The sequence below is a fragment of the Geotrypetes seraphini genome, chromosome 7 (assembly GCF_902459505.1).
Source record: "Geotrypetes seraphini chromosome 7, aGeoSer1.1, whole genome shotgun sequence".
Taxonomy (NCBI): domain Eukaryota; kingdom Metazoa; phylum Chordata; class Amphibia; order Gymnophiona; family Dermophiidae; genus Geotrypetes; species Geotrypetes seraphini.
The window spans coordinates 158,508,877-158,527,847 of record NC_047090.1 but is presented as its reverse complement, the minus strand read 5'-3'; the positions used below and the strand labels follow the sequence as shown (position 1 = coordinate 158,527,847).

General features: G+C 41.4%; 1 protein-coding gene across 5 annotated transcripts in view; it reads left to right on the top strand.

The window, feature by feature from the left end:
- The first annotated feature begins 2,052 nt into the window (after positions 1-2,052).
- The window catches only part of MARK3 (microtubule affinity regulating kinase 3), a 184,123-nt gene continuing 167,204 nt past the window's right edge, over positions 2,053-18,971 (top strand). For 3 of the 5 annotated variants that reach the window (XM_033951300.1, XM_033951298.1, XM_033951299.1), the window contains exons 1-3: positions 2,056-2,755; positions 10,652-10,837; positions 14,411-14,464. In XM_033951300.1, coding sequence (XP_033807191.1) covers positions 2,705-2,755; positions 10,652-10,837; positions 14,411-14,464 — 291 coding nt within the window. In that variant the 5' untranslated portion in view covers positions 2,056-2,704. Of the gene's footprint in view, positions 2,756-10,651; positions 10,838-14,410; positions 14,465-18,971 lie in introns of all 5 variants that reach the window. The other 2 variants (XM_033951301.1, XM_033951297.1) reach the window with 2 other exon arrangements.

The following is an 18,971-nucleotide window of genomic DNA, read 5'->3' as shown; positions in this document are numbered from 1 at the left end:
TCCTTCTTATCAATCAGTCCCCAATCTCCCTCTTTTACTGCATCTATCTGTAGATTTCCATCTCTTTTCTTCATTCCACACTCCCATTTCTCATTGATCTCATCTTCCCCAGTCTTTCATGGTCTTCCTCTTCTCTTTCCTCCCCCTTCCCCTCGCCCAGCACTTCTCTTCTCTCTTCCCCAGGTCTAGCAGCCACTTTCTCTCTTCTCCTCCATATTTTTAGTTCTCTACCCCCATGTCCCTCTTCCCCTCTGTCTCTTCATCTCATATCCAGTATCCCAGTGGTCTTGCTAGTCCCACTGCTCAGATGGTCCAGTATCTCCCGTGTCACTAGTCTTCCCTTCCTTGTGGTCCAGCATCACTCCCACCTGTGTCCCATGTTCTCCAATGGCTCCATCATATCAGGCATTATCCATCCATATCCTTATTCCCTCTTCCTCAGATTGTCCAGCATCTTCACATCTGTGCCCCTATTTTCCCCTGCACTGTCCCATCATGTCCCTTATATTACTTCCAATCTCATCCCAAAGTCCAACATCTTCTCCACTTCACCTAAATCCAGCATCTCCTTTCCAGTATCATATCATATCCACCACACCTTTCCAACTCCTCTCCTCCCAACATTCAGCATCTCCTTTTCCCACCAATGGCAACTTGATCACAACATTCAGCAGCCACCATACATTTGTAAAAATATGTGGGGAATGCCTTCAACGTCTGTACAGTTAAAACAATGTCTGTCCTGTCATTTCCTTCCCAATGTAGACTTCCTACATCAGAGAGGATAAGACTGGTATTGCAATGAGTATAGAAGGCAGTCCACCTGCAACTTTTAAGTCTAAGGTGGCTGCTTAAAGTTGAACTGGGATGCTGCTGAAGGAAGGGGAACCACACTGGTGGGCTGTCAAACAGCGATAGTTGACCCTTATTTGACAACGACTAGCAGAAAACTAGATACTGGCCAGTTTTCTATCCTGCCAACTGCCAGACTTCCACTAAGAAAACTGGCTGGACTACAGGGCTAGCCCAACCATTAGACATAACTAGGAACTCACTTAGAGACACAGCTTCTTGGGAGTCAACAAAGAGTAGCTGCAGTCAACATAACAGCCCCACTAATCCAAAGAATCATCAGTACATACTTTACCTATTTATAGGATGCTTGTTTAATCGGGGCGGGGGGGGGGGGGGTAATTTTTGTGGGAATGAGGTTCTACCAGTTCTTTTCAGACTCCAGATAAGCAGGGGTGTTGTGTTCTACTTCCTCTCTTCTGGGCAGCCTACATGAGAAAGGAGGGGATGAGCCTGGAATAGAGCAGAGAAGGGGAACTCTGCTCCCTAATCCAGACCCTCCCTCTCCTGTCCCTGTCTGTCTGTCTGTCTGTCCTACATCCTTCCCCAGTTTCACTTCCTTTTTGTCTACAAATGAAGTCCCGAGTTTAAAAGTCTTGGGAATACTGCAGTCTTAGAGGCCTGAAAGTTAACTGAGGGGTATATACCTTTCACCAGTCCGTTGGGTGCTGGAGAATATTAACAGGTACCCAACACACAAGATATTATAGTGATCGGTATGCAAATATTACGATTTTTAAAAAATTATAATGTTTTAAAACAGATTATAAGCAGAAGCTCCTAAAATAATTCAAGGTATGTTTGTCTCTCTTGGATTGTAAAATTTCAGACCTCTACTTTAGCCCGTGGATCTTGACAACTATGATTTAGGAAGTTTTTAATTAGAGAGTAGCAAGAAAAAAAAATCATGCTCAACTAAGGACACGTCGCGTGCTTCTTTTTCCGTTCTTGAGGAAAAGCGTCAGCTGCACTTACAATTCTGTTTGACTCATTCTTCTTTCCCCAATGAAAAAAAAAAAAAAGTCAGAATGAATTGCCTACATTATCTCAATAGTCCACTCGAAAACTATTCACCAGCCTCACTCGCTCCGACACCCGAGAACAAGTTCAGCCGAAGTCGCCCCTAGCAACAACAACAAAAAAAAAGTGTTATGCCTCTCATCAGCAGCCAATTGGCAAGAAGGAGACAGGGAGGCCGCGTGAGAACCGCGGAGGAAACGTCATTTCCGGCGAACAGTGGGCTCGGCTCTTAGGACCCAGCAAAGAGGAAGCGGGTTCGCCATCTTGGATGGTACAGGAGGTTCTAGGGGAGAGTCCGGGCTGGCTAGGAGCAAATAGGTTAACACCCATGGTGAACCGTAACTGGCCTGGCGACGAAGGCTTGCGACGTCGGGAGACCGCTCTGGCTCCGGGTTTTTCCGCTGAAGGAAACTTGGCGCGTGAGACGAGTCCCCGGTGGTACTGCAGCAGACTGAAGTACTTAAGAAGTGGAGGGGCCTGGGTGTGATTGAGTGAATTGTTTCGGAGCTGGGAGACGTTCGCTGCAGCACTACATTTTCCAGCCCCTTTGTTGCACTTCATTTCTCCAACATGTTTGCACTTTATTTATATGCAATGAAACCCGTTATTGAAGAATCCAGTGCGATTCCCTAAGAAGTATAAGCTATCTGTATATAATGAGAGCGGAAGATTTCAAACCAAGGTTGTATTTGATTGGTTAAAGGACTGGAAGATTGTGAACATTAAGAAAACTCTTTGGTCACACTTTATAACCACTAATCACGTCTACGTAGCATTCGATTGTGTTTTACTTTCTTGTATTGCGAACGGTGCTTAAAATAAGTGAGTTAATATGTCTGCTAGAACTCCATTACCTACGGTGATTGAAAGAGATACGGAAAATGTAAGTAATGTGGACAAATGTTAAATAAGCCTTATTAATTGTTAAAAACTTAAATTATCCGTGCTGTGGCAGAAAGTTGATGAACAGCATTTGTGCTTCTGTAACATGTAGCTGTTGTGTGACATTGAAGGTTTGGTATCTGTAATGTTGGGCGTGAAGTCTTCAAAACTACTGGAAAGTTTCAAATTTGAGTGCGTTCTGCCGATTTCCTGTCCATGCAGGAATGGTTTAAAACACTTAGTGTATAAATTACAAATGGGTGAGGAATTCACCTGCTAATTGACTATCTAGAATCTTGTGGGAAGGAATTAAAGGTGGGAAGGAATTAAAGGTGGCTAGGTTAAAAATCAGTGGTGTGAAGGAATGTACTATTTTTTAAAAACTAGGTCAGCTGATCGCTTTAAAGCAAGACATTGCAAACTTCAACAAATACAATAAATAAAACGCAACATAGACTGCATCTTGAATATTGATTACAGTTCTTGTTACCCCATCTCAAGAAAGTGGCATTAGAAAAATTATAGAGAAAATGAAAATGAAAGATTGGAATGGCACTCCTGTGACGAAAAAGGCTAAGCAGGACTCTTCAGCTTAATAGGGATACAGCTGAGAGGGGTTATGGAATGGGTAAATATGGAATACTTTATCTAACCTTTCAAATACTTTATTTGGGTGCCCTCCTCCTTAATACTAATGAGTGGCATATTAAAAGAAGATGAAGTCATTTTTTACTGAACAATTAAGTTGTGGAATTTGTTGCCAGAAGATATGGCCAGGGCATCTAGCATAGTTGGATTTAAAAGGGGTTTGGCCATCTTCCTGGAAGAAAAATCAGTAAGGCATTATGAGTCAGGTAGCCTTTGGGAAAGCTACTGCTTATGCATGGCATGAGTAACAAGGAATTGATCCTGCTTGCTGAATGTAACTCAGGTTGGCCTCTGTTGAAAAACAGTATACTAGACTCTGGTTCTTTGGGCTTACTCAGCATGTTTTGTATCTTCTTGACGACTACATCAAATATAATAAAGGACTTTCTGGAGAGATGAACTGTTGTATGGTTTGTTTGTGCCCAAGTTGGATGATGTAGATAAGGTATAAGGAGGTGTATATGCAGATTGTAAGATCGACTTGTATATTTTATTTTAAAATTTTCTATATTCACATAAATCCAAATTAAAATAACCAAAGTACACCACAAGTTTACAGCTCTTTACAAATACCGGTATATCATTCAGACTTAGCAGGAAAAGAACAGACATCCTGCTTTAATAAAAGCAGAGTATAAATATAGTTTAAATGAACATATCTAAAAGCAGAACTTAGTATAAGCAACTGTTATCAGGAAAAGACAAAGCTACAAATCTAACAACTCGGTAAACATATTGATACCAAATAGAACAAGAATTGGGCCCAATCAGCAACATCGTCAGTGTCCTGCCAACTTGCTAATAAGCTGTGGACTACCAAGAACCCTGGTGACTAGGTTTTCTTCTAAATTCTGGTTTCTTAGTACAATTATGGTTTTTTTCTTATATGCCATTTGCAAGCCTTAAAGGTAACAAAGCAGTGTAGTTCAAGTAAGTATTTTTCTGACCCTAGACTCTGTCTAAAAACTAGTAAACCTTGAGAGGGGGGAGGTTTGTGTTTGCATTTTTCTGCCACATTTCTACATCTGGCACTTGTACATTATGTAATGTTACCTTATCCATTGTGGTGCTTCTTTTACTAGTGGTTCAAATCTTACTGAAGCACCTTGTGCTTTTGGGCAAGTCACTTAACTACAGACTTGGGTCTCGTTTTAATAAATGGTGGTAAAGGTTTCTACCGCAGACCAATGAGGTACTGTCAATACTTTGATGCGCATGAGCATCGGAGCACTTACCTTGCTGGCCCACAGTAGAAACCTCTACCACTGTTTAGTAAAACCCAGGGTTAGATTATAAACTGTGATGATGGGGAAATAACCTACTGTACCCAAATACAAGTGCCTTTGAACTACTACTGTAAATGGAATGAGCTGAATCAAATTTAACTAATGCAGAATTTATGATTTCACTTTAATGTGTTTCTTGTGTGTGTTGTGATCCTAGTAGAGATCTTAAAATTAGAAGCTCCGTGAGAAATAACAGAATTATCTTGCAGTTTAGAGAGAAATCAGTGAGATAACTAGAACTTGATATGTTACTGCCAAGTTAGGCTTGATATGTTACTGCCAAGTAGGTTATTTATGAATTGTGAATAATGGCACACTTTTCTTTGAAATGCTGAATTATGTTAAAGGACTCTAGGGTAAGAAAACATTTCTTATTGTATCAAGTTCCCTTGTGCAGTCTGCAAGATAAGGAGTTTATTTACTATAAAACCACTAAGTCTGGGCTACAAGGCCTAAAGTGAATTCTAAACGGGTTCAGTATGTCAGTCTCGCTTAATGTTTGTTTGTTTGTTTTTTGTTTTCTTTTAGTATCTAAAGTGCTGTACAATTAAAAAAAAAAATATATATATATATATTTTGTTGGTTTGTAATAGGAAAAGAAGAAGTGCCAATGGAAGTATTTCTAGAAAGTTAACATTGGTTAGCCTCTGTGGCTTAGAAATAGTACTGTGCATTGCCGTGTGGATGTCCTGGGTTCAGTTTTCTTGTCAAGTCTTCTGCTTTCTAGCAAAGCCATTTTTTTCTATTCCAGGGTGGGTGATGGAGTCCCTGTAACTTACTGCTGTCAGAAAGATATAGAGAATTGTCCTCATTATATTGAATACCACTGGCCTGATAGAGCAATTTCTAAGAGCACCTTGATATGTTCCCCATATACACCTTTATGAACTCCAGAACAAATCATGTGTTTGAGAAGTATTAGCAATATCTGAAAGCATGAGGTCATCTGTAGCATTCGCTTGGATATGTCATGGCACATGGGACAACTAACCATTTGGAGACATTACAGTTGTGGACCTTATACCGTATTTTCACGCATATAACGCGCGGGAACAAAGCATTTCTGTAAAAAAATTTCTATATAGCACGCACACGCGTATACCGCGCATGCTGCTAAAACATCCTCCCGCCACCCCCGCTTACTCCCTCTTCTGGCTTGCGAACCGGCATCCTCGCCCCCGCTCGCGTAACCCCCCCTCCTCCGCGATCCTACATCCCCCCCAGCACCGCAAAGACATCGCTTACCCGATTGGGCACCAGCACCAATGCACAGGACGTGCCAGTGCCCGAAGATCCTCCCTTGCCTGGGCTGGTCTGGGCTTTGAGCATTTGCGCATGCTCAAAGCTTTCTGGTCTCGCTCTCTCCGAGATTCTCAGATTCAGAATCTCGGAGAGAGTGAGACCAGAAGGCTTTGAGCATGCGCAAATGCTTAAAGCCCAGACCAGCCCAGCACAGGGAAGAGGGAGGATCTCCCTTGCCCAGCCCAGCCCAGGCGAGGGAGGATCTTCGGGCATTGGCACTGGCACGTCCTGTGCATTGGTGCTGGTGCCGGTGCCCAATCGGGTAAGCGATGTCTTTGCGGTGCTGGGGGGGTGACGCGAGCGGGGGGGGGAGGATACCGGTTCGCAGGGGGGATGCCGGATCGCAATGAAAAAAAAAAATTGTATAACGCGCTCACACATATAACGCGCATGGTTATGCTCAGTTTGTAAAATCGTGTATATCGTGCGCGTTAAGTTATATGCGTGAAAATACGGTAGTAGGAGCCTTGTTGAATGGCACCTGCTGAGCACTGTCACTTGAGTTACTAGGTTTAAGTGAATTGGAGGAAAGCATACACACCTCAGGCAATGGGACTCGCAACCCAGCAGACAGTTCAAATACCACTAGGCCAGGAAGAGGCCAGAGTACTCCTATGGTCCATATTAAAAGTTTAAATTAGATTTGCTAAGAAACAATTTCAAGCCTAGTGGTATATTTTAAGCTAATTGTATGTGTTGCAGACAAGAAAGGATTACATTTTTGTGAATAAAAGGTAAGGTTTCTAGAGTGAGGGTAGTGGTGATGTATGTACTTGTGGTGACTTGCTTATTATGATTAGCATAAGTAGAAATATTCCAAATGGAACAGTATTATATTTTAATTTTATATAAGCGTGCATTTTTTTTTTTCTATTATCCCAATGTTTCTGTATTATAGCAGCAGCAGTGGGAAAGCTTTTGCAAATTTGTTTTTTGTTCTCCTTACCAGAAATGTTGGAAAAAGTTAAAGCAGGAGCTAGACTAGTTTATAGTATATTAAAACTTCCTCTGCTTAGCTGACTTACAGAACTGGGCAGTGTACAATCTACTTTAAAAAAAAAATGAAAGGAACTCTACAAAATAAGGACAGGACAGTACCTTCATACGTTCAAAGACCAGTCAATCATAGTAAAAAGAATATGATGCCTATAGTGAAAACTACAAATCTAGCTGTTATTAAAACCTGATATAACCCAAGTTTTTATGGTCATTTTAAAGTTTTTCAAAGAGGGCTCCCTATAAGTGCTTAACGGGATGATATTCCAGGTAAAAGGTGCTACCAAAAAATAGAAGGCACTAAGGGATCCTTTTACTAAGGCGCACCAGCCATTTTAGTGTGCATTAAAACGGCTAGCGTGCCTTAGTAAAAGGACCCCTATGCCTAGTTGTATCAAGTTGAGTAGATCTAGGACCTGGCAGCACTATTTGATAGTTGTTAATGGATCACAAGACAATGTTTGTAAATAAGGAATTTTAAATGCCACTAATCAACCAAGCAGGGGTCCTCATCTTTAAAGGAGATTTAACTGAAGGGAAGAAATAGTAAGTTCTCCCTAATATTGGGATGCCTGATCTCATTATATTGTACTGGGTGAATTGTTTCATGTGTGATTCAATCATCCTGTGTAAGAATTCTTATTTTATAACACTACTGAACATACACAGACAGCACTGTTGGCAATAATTATTCAGTTACAATGTATCTCTGCCCCAAATTGCACATGATGTAAGTGGATGCCTGAGGCAGTGGGAGATATTGACTTGCTCATGGTCAGTTTGTGTTAGAAGTGGCATTTGAACCTGGACTTCCCAGGTTTTTAATCCATTCTAACCATTAGGCCACTTCATTTGCTTCTGTAGTTAACAGCCTCAAACCAATTAGAAAAAACTGCACTTATCTAAAACCTGCAGTTGCTTATGAATGGTCATAGAATATAAAATTAAATCTAGAAGAATAGCAGGGATTGTCTCTGAAAGAATATCAATAATGGCTTGGTAACATTTTTTAATGGATGTATTTTTAAAACAGACAGAAGGGTACTTCTGTTCAAACTATTTAATTTTCATCCTTGACCAACCAGTGTGCAGAATGCTTACTTTTTTATTTCCAGTTTTATGTTTAAATGGTTAGATTACGAAATAATAAATATAAAATCTAAATGGCAAGGGATGCTGACAATACATGTAGACTATAGAATAAGGGTAAGCAAACCCTCTGGTCCAAGAACCACATTAAGAACTTTCCTCCCCACCCCCTCTTTTTTTTTTTTTTTTACAAAAGTGTAATGCGTTTTTTAGCGCCAGCCACAGTGGTAACAGCTCTGGCGCTTATAGAATTCCTACTGCTTTGGCTGGCACTAAAAACCACGCTGTGCTTTTGTAAAAAGGGGAGGGGGATATGTTTAGGAGGGGAGACCCTCTTAAACATTTCAGTGAGGAGCTTGGGAAGGAAGAGTTCTGGTTTCTGTGGAGTTTCCATGATCCAATGAGGTCATATCCAACTGAAAGTTAAATCATTAGCTATGATGTGGCTGTAGCTGAGGCCGTTTCATAAATGTGTTCAGTTTAATGCTATACTATAGAAATTATATATATATATATATATATATATATATATATATACACACACACACACACTAGTCTTTAAGCCTGTTACATTAACGGGTGCTAGAATATGTATGTGTGTGTGTATTTCTTTCTTTCTTTCTCCTTAGCCTGTTTCTGTATTTCTTTCTTTCTGTCTTTTTCCTTGGCGGTCCACCACCACCCCTTGCCTGTTCTCCCTGTCCATTCTCCTTTCCTTTTTCTTCTCCTGTGTCCACCACCACCCCTTCACTGGTCCCCTGATCCAGCAGCAGCCCTTCTCCCTTTGTTTTAACTCCCCCCCCTGTCCAGCAGCACCTCTTTCTTGCTCCCCCTGTCCAACAGTAGGCCTCCCTTCCTTTTTTTGCCCCTCCCCGTCCATCAGCACCTCTTCCCCTGTCCAGCAGTACCTCTTTTCTGTTCCCCCTGTCCAGCAGTAGGCCTCCCTTCCTTTTTTTGCCCCCCCCGGCCCTCCCCTGTCCATCAGCACCTCTTCCCCTGTCCAGCAGTACCTCTTTTCTGTTCCCCCTGTCCAGCAGTAGGCCTCCCTTCCTTCCCCACCCCCCCGTCCATCAGCACCTCTTCCCATGTCCAGCAGCAACCCTTACCTCCACCGACATCTGCCTAAAGCCGCCGCGGCCTTAAGACACCGACAGCCTCTGCAGCCTGCTCCCAGTCCTTCCTTGCCGTCTCCCCCCCCCCCCCCCCCCCCGGGAAGCTTCGTTTCGGGCTTCAGCAGCCTGTCTGCGGGCCGGCCGCCCGCGCCACAGCTCCTCTCTCGATCCCTGCCTGGTGCGGTTCGAGAGAGGAGCCGCGGTGGGTGGGTGAGGAGGGTGAGAAGATCCTGGCAGGTGCGCCTGTGCCCCCCCTCCGAATCAGCGGCAGACTGCAAACCGCGAAATGCTCCACAGTCGCGTGCCTGCATGTGCCTTGAGGTTTAGAATGTTGCCACAGAAGCACACCTCAGGGCGCCAGCGCTCACGAATTTTCAAGAGCGCATGCGCCTCTAGCATTTTATTATTATTGATATATATATATATATATATATTATTTCTGTTTAATGCTATACTACTACATGTCAATAGAACTACATAAATGTGTTCAGTTTAATGCTATAATTTCTGTAGTAAAGCATTAAACTGAACACATTTATGTAGTTCTATTGACATGTAGTATAGCTATACTACAGAAATTATATATATATATATATATATATATATATATATATATATATATATATATATATATATAATTTCTGTAGTATAGCATTAAACTGAACACATTTATGTAGTTCTATTGACATGTATTGCTATTTTGGATACTTTTTTGACTGTAGCTCAGATTTTGAGCAATTATGGTCTATTGACTAATCTGTGTTAGAATTAGTATGTGTGCTAATGCTAGCAGCATACGGCAATAAGAAAAGAAAAAAAACCAAACCCCATGTTCTAACAGTCTTGTTACAATTGGGCTTAGTGTGTAGAAAAGGCTCTTGTAAGAACACTCTTAAGTTCTTAGTGTAGTTTAGTTAAAAAAATAAAAGTCCTTAAAAAGTGAGTACCTTGTGTGTGTGTTTTTTAAAAGCTGTTATCAGTTGTTCATGCATTTTTTAATATTCATTAAGTATTTAATATATATAAAAATAGAATATTGTAGGAACAGGGCTTTAACCCTTTCAGGACCATAAGGATCGTAGGCCAATTTTTGTGGTTTTGACGACATTTTTATGGTAAAAAGGGCTTGCAGATGCCAAAAAATTGATTTTTTTTGTGAAATATCATTATTTTTATTTAAAAAAATCACACTTCTGGCTTATGGACAGTGTGGCAAGTGAATCTTCTCGTCAATCTGGCAACGACGCTAATGAATGAATGTCGTAACCAGTTTGTTTACATAAAGGCAGTATCATATGGAATCCGTACATATCAAATTTAGAACTGTAGACTATCCCAATCAAAATTTATAGGATTTTAAAGTTATGGGACAAATAGGTCCCTTGGTCCTGAAAGGGTTAAAGGCTTGGGAAAACCAACTTATGAACACATTTAACATAATCTTACTTTCACTTGTGTTTGTAGCACACATCTCATGCAGAAGGGCGGCAAGAAGTTTCTTCTCGATCTGGGCGTTTAACAGCTCGCGGTGTAAACTCATCTTGTGCAGATGAACAACCCCATATTGGAAATTACAGGCTTCTTAAAACAATTGGCAAGGGCAACTTTGCAAAAGTCAAACTGGCTAGACATATTCTTACAGGCAGAGAGGTAAATTAGTTTTACAAAGGTTTATAATATTGCTAATGTTTTGCAGTTGATGTGATTTTTCTGTAGTTGCTAAAATGTCATCCTTAAAGTATATGGAACTTCAGTATAAAAATTGGGAGGATGGGTCAAGCCTTACTGCAGTTCATATAATAAAATTTAGCTAAAAATGACTTTTCAGGGGCTGACATGTATTTGGTTATTTTCAAAATATCATCATAAAACCTAATGCTTTTTGCTGTTTAACAGAGTTGATAAAAATATTTTGCAGACTAAGATTTGAGAGCAGATTATGTAAAACTCTGAAAGACTCATTTTTATGAATGTTTGTTTATAAAGGATTTTTTTTAAGAGTACATATTCTAATTTTTCAACTGAAACTTCACATATCGGTAGACGGGCCTGGATTCTATAAAGGGCGCTGTTGTCGGTGGCCACCGATCGTGTGTCAATCACGCAACGGCACTGTTTATAGAGTTGTGGCTTCAGAAAAGGTAGGCGCTGGAAATGTAGGCCAGGGTTTTTAAGGCTTACATTTTCGGCGCCTGTGGAGGTGCTTTACGCTAGATGTCGTAAAGCGCCTCTGTAGGCATGATGCAGGTGCCTAATATTCCCTTTTAAAATTATTTCTGAATTTTTAACGGCACTTTCAATTTAAGTTAGGTGTCTAATTTGAGGCACAGTTTATAGAATATTAGGCCTAAGTGATTGTTGTGAGGAAAAATTAAAAGAGCCTGACTGCTTTCTTTTTGCTTAGCTCTGTGTTGAGACAACCCTTCTCTCCTTCCCCACAACCATTATCTGCAGAGCTGTGGAGTCGGTAAAAATTTGCTAACTGACTCCAGGTTCAAAATAAAACTATTATAATATACTAGTTGTTTAGCCCGTTACATTAACGGGTGCTAGCAGCCCTTCTCCCTTACTTTTACCTCCTCCCTGTCCAGCAGCACCCCACCCATTCCCTGCTCCCCCTATATAGCAGTAGCCCTTCTCCTTTTATCTCCCCTGTTCAGCATCACCCCATTTCCAGCTCCCCATATCCAGCAGTAGCTCTTCTCCTTTGCAGGAGCCCTTCTCCCTTCCTTTTACCTCCTCCCTGTCCAGCAGCACGCCTTCCCTGTTCCCCCTGTGCAGCAGTAGCCCTTCTCCCTTCTTTTTAAGTCTCTCCCTGTCCAGCAGCACCCATTGTCCAGCAGTAGGTATTCTCCCTTCCTTTTACCTTCCCCCCCCGTCTAGCAGCACCTCTTCCCTGCTTCCCCTATCCAGCAGTAGGCCTCCCTTCCTGTTACCTCCCCCCCATCCAGAATCACCTCTTCCCTGCTCCTCCTGTACTGCAGCACCCCCTTACCTGCTCCCCCTGTCCAGTCCGGTGATCTGCAGCCATCGGGCCGGCTCCTGCAGGGAGTCTATTTCCTGCCCGGTCCCTGCCAGGTGTGCGAGCCTGCTCCGCCCCCTCCCGACCTGCCGGGAGTATTTGAATTCGACCCGACGGTTCCTGTTGAGGGAAGCACTCCTCACCGGACTCAGCGGTGAACTCCAGCCATCGGGCCGACATCCTTTTTGTCTTTTTTTTTTTTTTTTAGTTGAAAGACGCGGCGGTGGCTCCTCTCATGATCCCCACCTGCGTCGGAAGTCCGACGCAGGCGGGGATCATGAGAGGAGCCACCGCCGCGTCTTTCAAAGAATGGTAAGCCGCGCATGCGCACTTCCTATGTGTCGCTACAGCTCACGGAAAACCAGCGCACGCATAGGAAGTGTGCATGCGCGGCTTACCATTTTATTATATTAGATGTGGTAAATGTATTATTTTATGTGTGTATTTATATGTATATAATGTGTGTATGTGTGAGGGATCCCTGGCAGCAGCTTCAGGGGTGGGCAGCCAGGGATCCCCAGCATACAACTTAATTTTGGGACGAGGGGGAGGGGCACAAACTCCACACAGAAGGAAGGGAGGAAGGGGGCACTTACTTGGGACATATGAAGGAAGGAGGAAAGGAATAGAAAGGGAGAATTGTTGGAGTGAGAGATGGTGGACATGGGGTAAGGAAGAAAGGAAAATTGGGCTGAGAAAGGAGTGAGGTAGAGATGCATGGGAAATAGAAGGATGAGAGGGAGAAATGTTGGATATGGTGGTGGAGAGGGACCAGAGGGACAGATTGAAGGGGATGCAAGGGAAGCAATGTTGGACATCGTGATAGAAGGAGGGATGTGGCGTTGTCCTGGAGAGGGATGATAGATGGAGAAATAGGAATGAGGCTGCTGGGCAGTGATGAAATGAGTGAGAAGTGTTGGATGTGACGGTAGAGGGGGTGGGAGAGATGCCTGGATCTCTCAAGACAGATGGACAGTGAGAGAAAGGGAGACTTGTTGCCAATAGGAGTTGGAGGAGAGAGGAAGAAAAGTTGGATTCATGGAGGGACAGAGAGACATGTTGGTTGGGGGACAGAATGAGGTCTGGAGGAGAGGAAACAAGCAGGAGTCAGAAAGTGTTGGACTCTCTCATGGGGAGAGAGAGTGAGAGATGGATGGGGAGGGAAGGAGAAAATGTCACACTCAGGGGAAAAAGGAAGTGCAACCAGAGACTCATGAAACCACCAGACAGCAAAGGTAGGAAAAATGATTTTATTTTCAATTTAGTGATCGAAATGTCAGTTTTGAGAATTTATATCTGCTGTCTATATTTTGCACTATATTTGTCTATTTTTCTAGAGTTATTACTGAGGTGAGGTTACATTGCATATTTTAAAGCCTTTAAGACCTCTTTGAACACCCCCTCCCCGGATTATAAATGTTAATTAACATTTTCTCTGCATACAGTGCGCTTTGTGGTGGTTTTTTAAAATTTTGTGGTTACCATTATATATTAATAAGATTATGTTATGTATATATGAAAAATGAATGGAAGAAATTGCATTACAATTAGTACTGTTATTATGGGGGTAGAGGCGGGGGTATTCTGTTGGTATTTGTTAGGCTTAGGTACACTTGCACTTCCAGTTCCTTCCTTTTGAGTTATGGAACGAATCTTTGAGTTTCCATTATGTCCTATGGGGAAACTTGCTTGATATGAGTGCTTTGGATTACAAGCATGCTTATGCTCGTAAACCAAGGTACCACTGTACTTGGCTTGAAGAAGTTGAGAAACACTGGTCTAAAGGGTGCCCAAATTTCTATGCCAAAATTTGGGTGTGATCCCGAGATGCTCATGCAACTTAATTGCTAAACGTTCATCTAAGAGCAATAATTGAGTGCTAACAATTATTGATGCATGCACAAATACAGTAGTTTGACCAGAGGTGTCAGGTTTTTGCATCATACTGTATATAAAGCCATCTCTATGTAATGGAATTAAATATTTGGAATTCTGTGTCTTTCTGAATGCAGCTATTTGAAATAACTTGCAAATATCAAAAGTATTTGAAATACTATTTGTTAAATGGTTATTTAATTTTGCAATTTCATACCAGAGGGTTATGTCTAAGATTTGTTGCATAGATCATAATAATCGCAACTTTATTTATTTTGTTAACTTTAAGGATTATGTGTTCATTTTTTATATCCTTTTTTATTCAGGTGGCAATAAAAATAATTGACAAAACACAATTGAATCCAACCAGCCTGCAAAAGGTAGGGGTGTTCAAAATGTATTTCAGTTCTAAAGATATAGGGTTATTGTTAATGGAATTAAATGATATCCGAGGTGCCTGACCTTGAATTATTAATTATATATGAAATATGGTTTTAATACTTGAGGCTTCTATTAAGAGCAGCACAGTACGTATGGTATGCTTACATAAGATACATCAAACTTTGAAATCCCTTAAAAAGAGAGGCAGAGCTTATAGGTATTCTAGGCCAGTGGTTCCCAACCCAGGCCAATCAGGTTTTCAGGATATCCCTAATGAATATGCATGGAGCAGATTTGCATGCATATTCATTAGGGCTAGCCTGAAAACCCAATTGGCCTGGTGGTCCTCCAGGATAGGGTTGGGAACCACTGTTCTAGGCTGCGCTGGCACCTTTTGCAAACTCCTACTCCATTAAAGTTGTTGTTTTTTTCAGCATAAAAAATAGATTTAATATTCCATGATTCATCTAAATCTAAGTAGCCAGTAACTTGAATGTAAATCAGTGCAGACTGATCTGAGTTGTTCTGACAATTTTTTAAAAAATGGATTATTACTTGACATTTTATGATTTGGAATAAGTTGTTTTATCCTTAGCCAAAGGGTTTCTGTACTATGAATTGCCTGTTATGGTTTTCACTTGTTGTTTTCTCTGGCTGTTGTATTTTTCTAATCTTTTCCTACTCCTGGTTGTATGTTCCCTTTTCTAAAAAAAAAAAAAAGGAATCTACATTTCTATGTGGAGATAATTTTAATTATGGATGAGTATCTCGCAACTTGAATCTTAAAAATGGAGCTTTATAAGCTGTTTTTCTGGTTAATTGAGAGTGTTAGAAACCTTGTCTAACACACTCTCCATTACCCTCCCCCCATCTTTTCTGCCCTGAAGCAATAGCATGGCAGCAGTCCTGAGCCACAAAGCCCTCCTTTCTTCCTCAAGTCCCAAAGTGGCAAAAGCAGGTGGCGGTCCTGAGCCTCCAACTCCCTCGCTTTCTCCCTTCCTTACCTGAGTACAGCTGCAAACTCCCTCGCTCTCTTCCTTGATTACCTCAGTGCAGCCGGGCCTGGCAGGGCCTTTTCTCTGATGTTTTGAGGCTGCCTCCTGGTGACTGACTGCGCTTGGGTAAGGAAGGGAGAGAAGGAGGGAACAAGGAAGTTTGCAGCTCCTGCTTCTGTCATTTCGGGGCTTGAGGAAGGGAGGAGGGCTTTGCGACTCAGGATTGCTGCCAAGCTGGTGCTTCAGGGCGAGAGGGAGGGGGTTTGTAGCTGCATCGGGGCTTGAGGGAGGATTTGCAGCTCAGGACGCTGCCGCTGGTGTTTCAGGGGACTTTTTTTTTTTTGTTGTTGTTGTTGTTAACACCGGCAAATTTTTTTTTTTGGATGATTGTGTGAGACCTGGTTAACTGACTCTACTACTGTATTATGATTTTATAAACCACAGCTATTTGAAAATACAATGCAATACAGTGTCCTTATATACTGCAATTATCTACAAGGAATCTGGTTCACAAAATGATTTAGATAAAGTTCTTGAGGTTACTTTGTTAGAAGGAAGAGTTGAAGGATAAGAGAGTGACTGTAGAGAGAACAGATATGTCTTAAGTTTCTTCCGGAAGTGGTGGGTTGTCTTAGGTATGTTAGCAGTTTATTCCAAATGAGAGATCCTTGGTATTCAAAGGTAGCCTCAAACAACATCTTTTGCTGAACTTGTTGAGGTGATGGGAAGGATAGTTTGAAGTGTTTCAGATACACGTGAGTTGAAGGAGGAGTGTGGGACTTTAATATCAGAAGTTTGTCAGAGTTTTCTCTGTAGATAGCCTGTGTGGTTCACAAAGCGATCTTGAACTGGATCCACTTTTTCATCGGCAGCCAGTGCAGTTGTTTTAATAGTGGACTTGCCCTCTTGTATCGATTCCGTTTGAGAAATAGTGTTGTGGTCGTGTTTTGTAGTAGTTGTAGTCTCTTTTCTGTAATGCCACTCACTATACAAAGAGTTGCAATAGTTCAGGTATGGTATTGGGACAGATTATGCTACTGTCTTGAAACTGGTCTGGGTCAGGACTTGTCTAATTGTCCTCAACTGTCTCATCTTAAAGATAATTTTTTTCACTAGAGAGGTGATATGTGTTGAAAGTTAAGTTTGAATCTAGTGTAACTTCCAGTACTTTGGAGGCATTTTCTATGTTTAGTCTCTCACCTATGGATAGTTCTAGTTCTGTGCTAAGTAGTGAGTTGGAGTCTCTGAACCATCATCTTACTTTTTATTTTAGTTTGAGGAAGTTTTTCATTGTCCATGTACTCAAGTTGTTAGATAGTATTTTTCAAGTAATTTAGGGTGTTATTGAATGATTGGCTATACAGAGAATGAAGATATCATCTGCATAAGAGAGGATGTGATCCTGGGTCAAGGACAGATTATTTCTCAGAGCTCTCAAATATATGTTAAATAGGTGATAGTGGTGAGCCTTGTGGAAAAATGGTTTAAAAAAATGTTCCTACTGCGGAGTGTGGTGCACTTCCATGGGGAGGTACAGCGAGTGCATGCTGGGTACTATGTGAGAAGTGGCTGAGATCATTGATTCCAGCGCATCCAGTGCCAGGTTACAAATATATAGAGCAGGGATAGGGAACTCCGGTCCTCGAGAGCCGTATTCCAGTCGGGTTTTCAGGATTTCCCCAATGAATATGCATGAGATCTATGTGCATGCACTGCTTTCAATGCATATTCATTGGGGAAATCCTGAAAACCCGACTGGAATACGGTTCTCGAGGACCGGAGTTCCCTACCCCTGATATAGAGCTAACGAGTTAGACTGTGTTCTGTGTAAGCTGTGTTCTGTTTTTGTGAAAAGCAGCTTTCTAAATACGACCCCGGAAGAAGCAGTTTCTACAGGCGAAACGGGTCTTGGGACAGGGCTGAACGTTAAGTGTTGCTGAATATATATAAATAAGGATTGATAAATGCAGGCAGTCCCTGGGTCCACATAAGTTCGATCGTAAAAACCTGCTTTTTTAAACTTCGTATTATTCGATCACTCTGTCCTATCCTAGATACTGATTCAATCGTTATCTTGACTCATTCACTAGTCATTTCCCACCTAGACTACTGTAATTCCCTCCTTAATGGACTCCCCCAAAAAGAATTACGACGACTGCAATTAATACAAAATTCTGCAATAAAATTAATATACAAAAAAGGTAAATTTGATCATGTTACTCCTCTCCTTAAAGAAGCTCATTGGCTTCCTATCACGCATCGCATCACCTACAAAATCATCTTACTCTCCTTTAAAATTAAACTTTTCCATCAACCACTATTCCTTGACAAACTACTAATTCCACAATGTTCCCCTCGTACTTTAAGATCCTCTGACCAAAAACTCCTCTTTATTCCCTCTTTAAAAGAATTCTATTACACCCGAAAAACCAATTTCGCAGTAACTGCACCTACACTATGGAATTCTCTTCCACAACATTTACGGGACGAACAAAATTTAAATAAATTCAAGACCGGCTTAAAGACTTTCTTATTTCAAGATGCCTTCGGTTAAATCTAAATCTCTCTCCTTCTTCTCTTTAATCTCTCTCTTTTTTGTTTCCCACTCTCCCTCTTTCTGACTATTACAGAGAATAAGTATATGCTCCAACAATGTTATCCTAATCCTCACGTTCTATCCCCTCCCCATTTTCTCCTTCTTTACTAAATTATGTAACTTCTCCCTTCCTCCCATTATCTCCCTCACTCTCCAGTTTGTCTAGTCTACGACATATATGTTCACATTATTTTATAACATTTTTAGCCTTTACAAAACACTGTTAACCGGCCAGACATTTGCTTGATGGTCGGGATATTAAAAAACTAATAAACTTGGAAACTTAAGAACGAGTTCTGTTTTTTTTTTTTTTTTTTAAACCTTTCTTAAGTTGAATTTGTATGTAGCTCATGCTATACAGTACGCAGTCTATAAAAACATTAAACATTAAAGAAACAGTTCTCAAAATAAAGTACTGTAGTTTAAATAGAAAGAAAAGATAGGTGGCTTATACTTATTTTTGTTCATCAGCCCCACTGTTCCCTCTCCACCACCGCATCCAACATTTCTCCCTCATCTCTCTTCCCCTTTCATCTGTACCTTATGCCTCTCCCACCACCATGTCCAATGTTGCCTTCTCCCTCTCTATGCCCAACAGTTCACCTGCTTTCTTCATTTCCCCATGTGCACCATCTTTCTCAGACATCCTTCTTGGACTCGGTCCAGAGGTTTTTTCCTTGGAGGAGTTTTGTCTCGCGGCTACTTGATCTTCCGAGAGTGCTTATCTCAGCATTACTGGTTGGATGTGGGGGCGCATGCGGTGGATGCGTTTAGTGCTTCGGTTGTTGCGGAGGCGGCGTTTGCTTCCCATCGAGATTGAAGATTGCTTTGCTACATCCCATTGAGGATTGCTTTGCTACATCCCATTGGTCTCTGGATTCATCTGCTGCTTTTGCTAAGGAAAGAAAAATTATG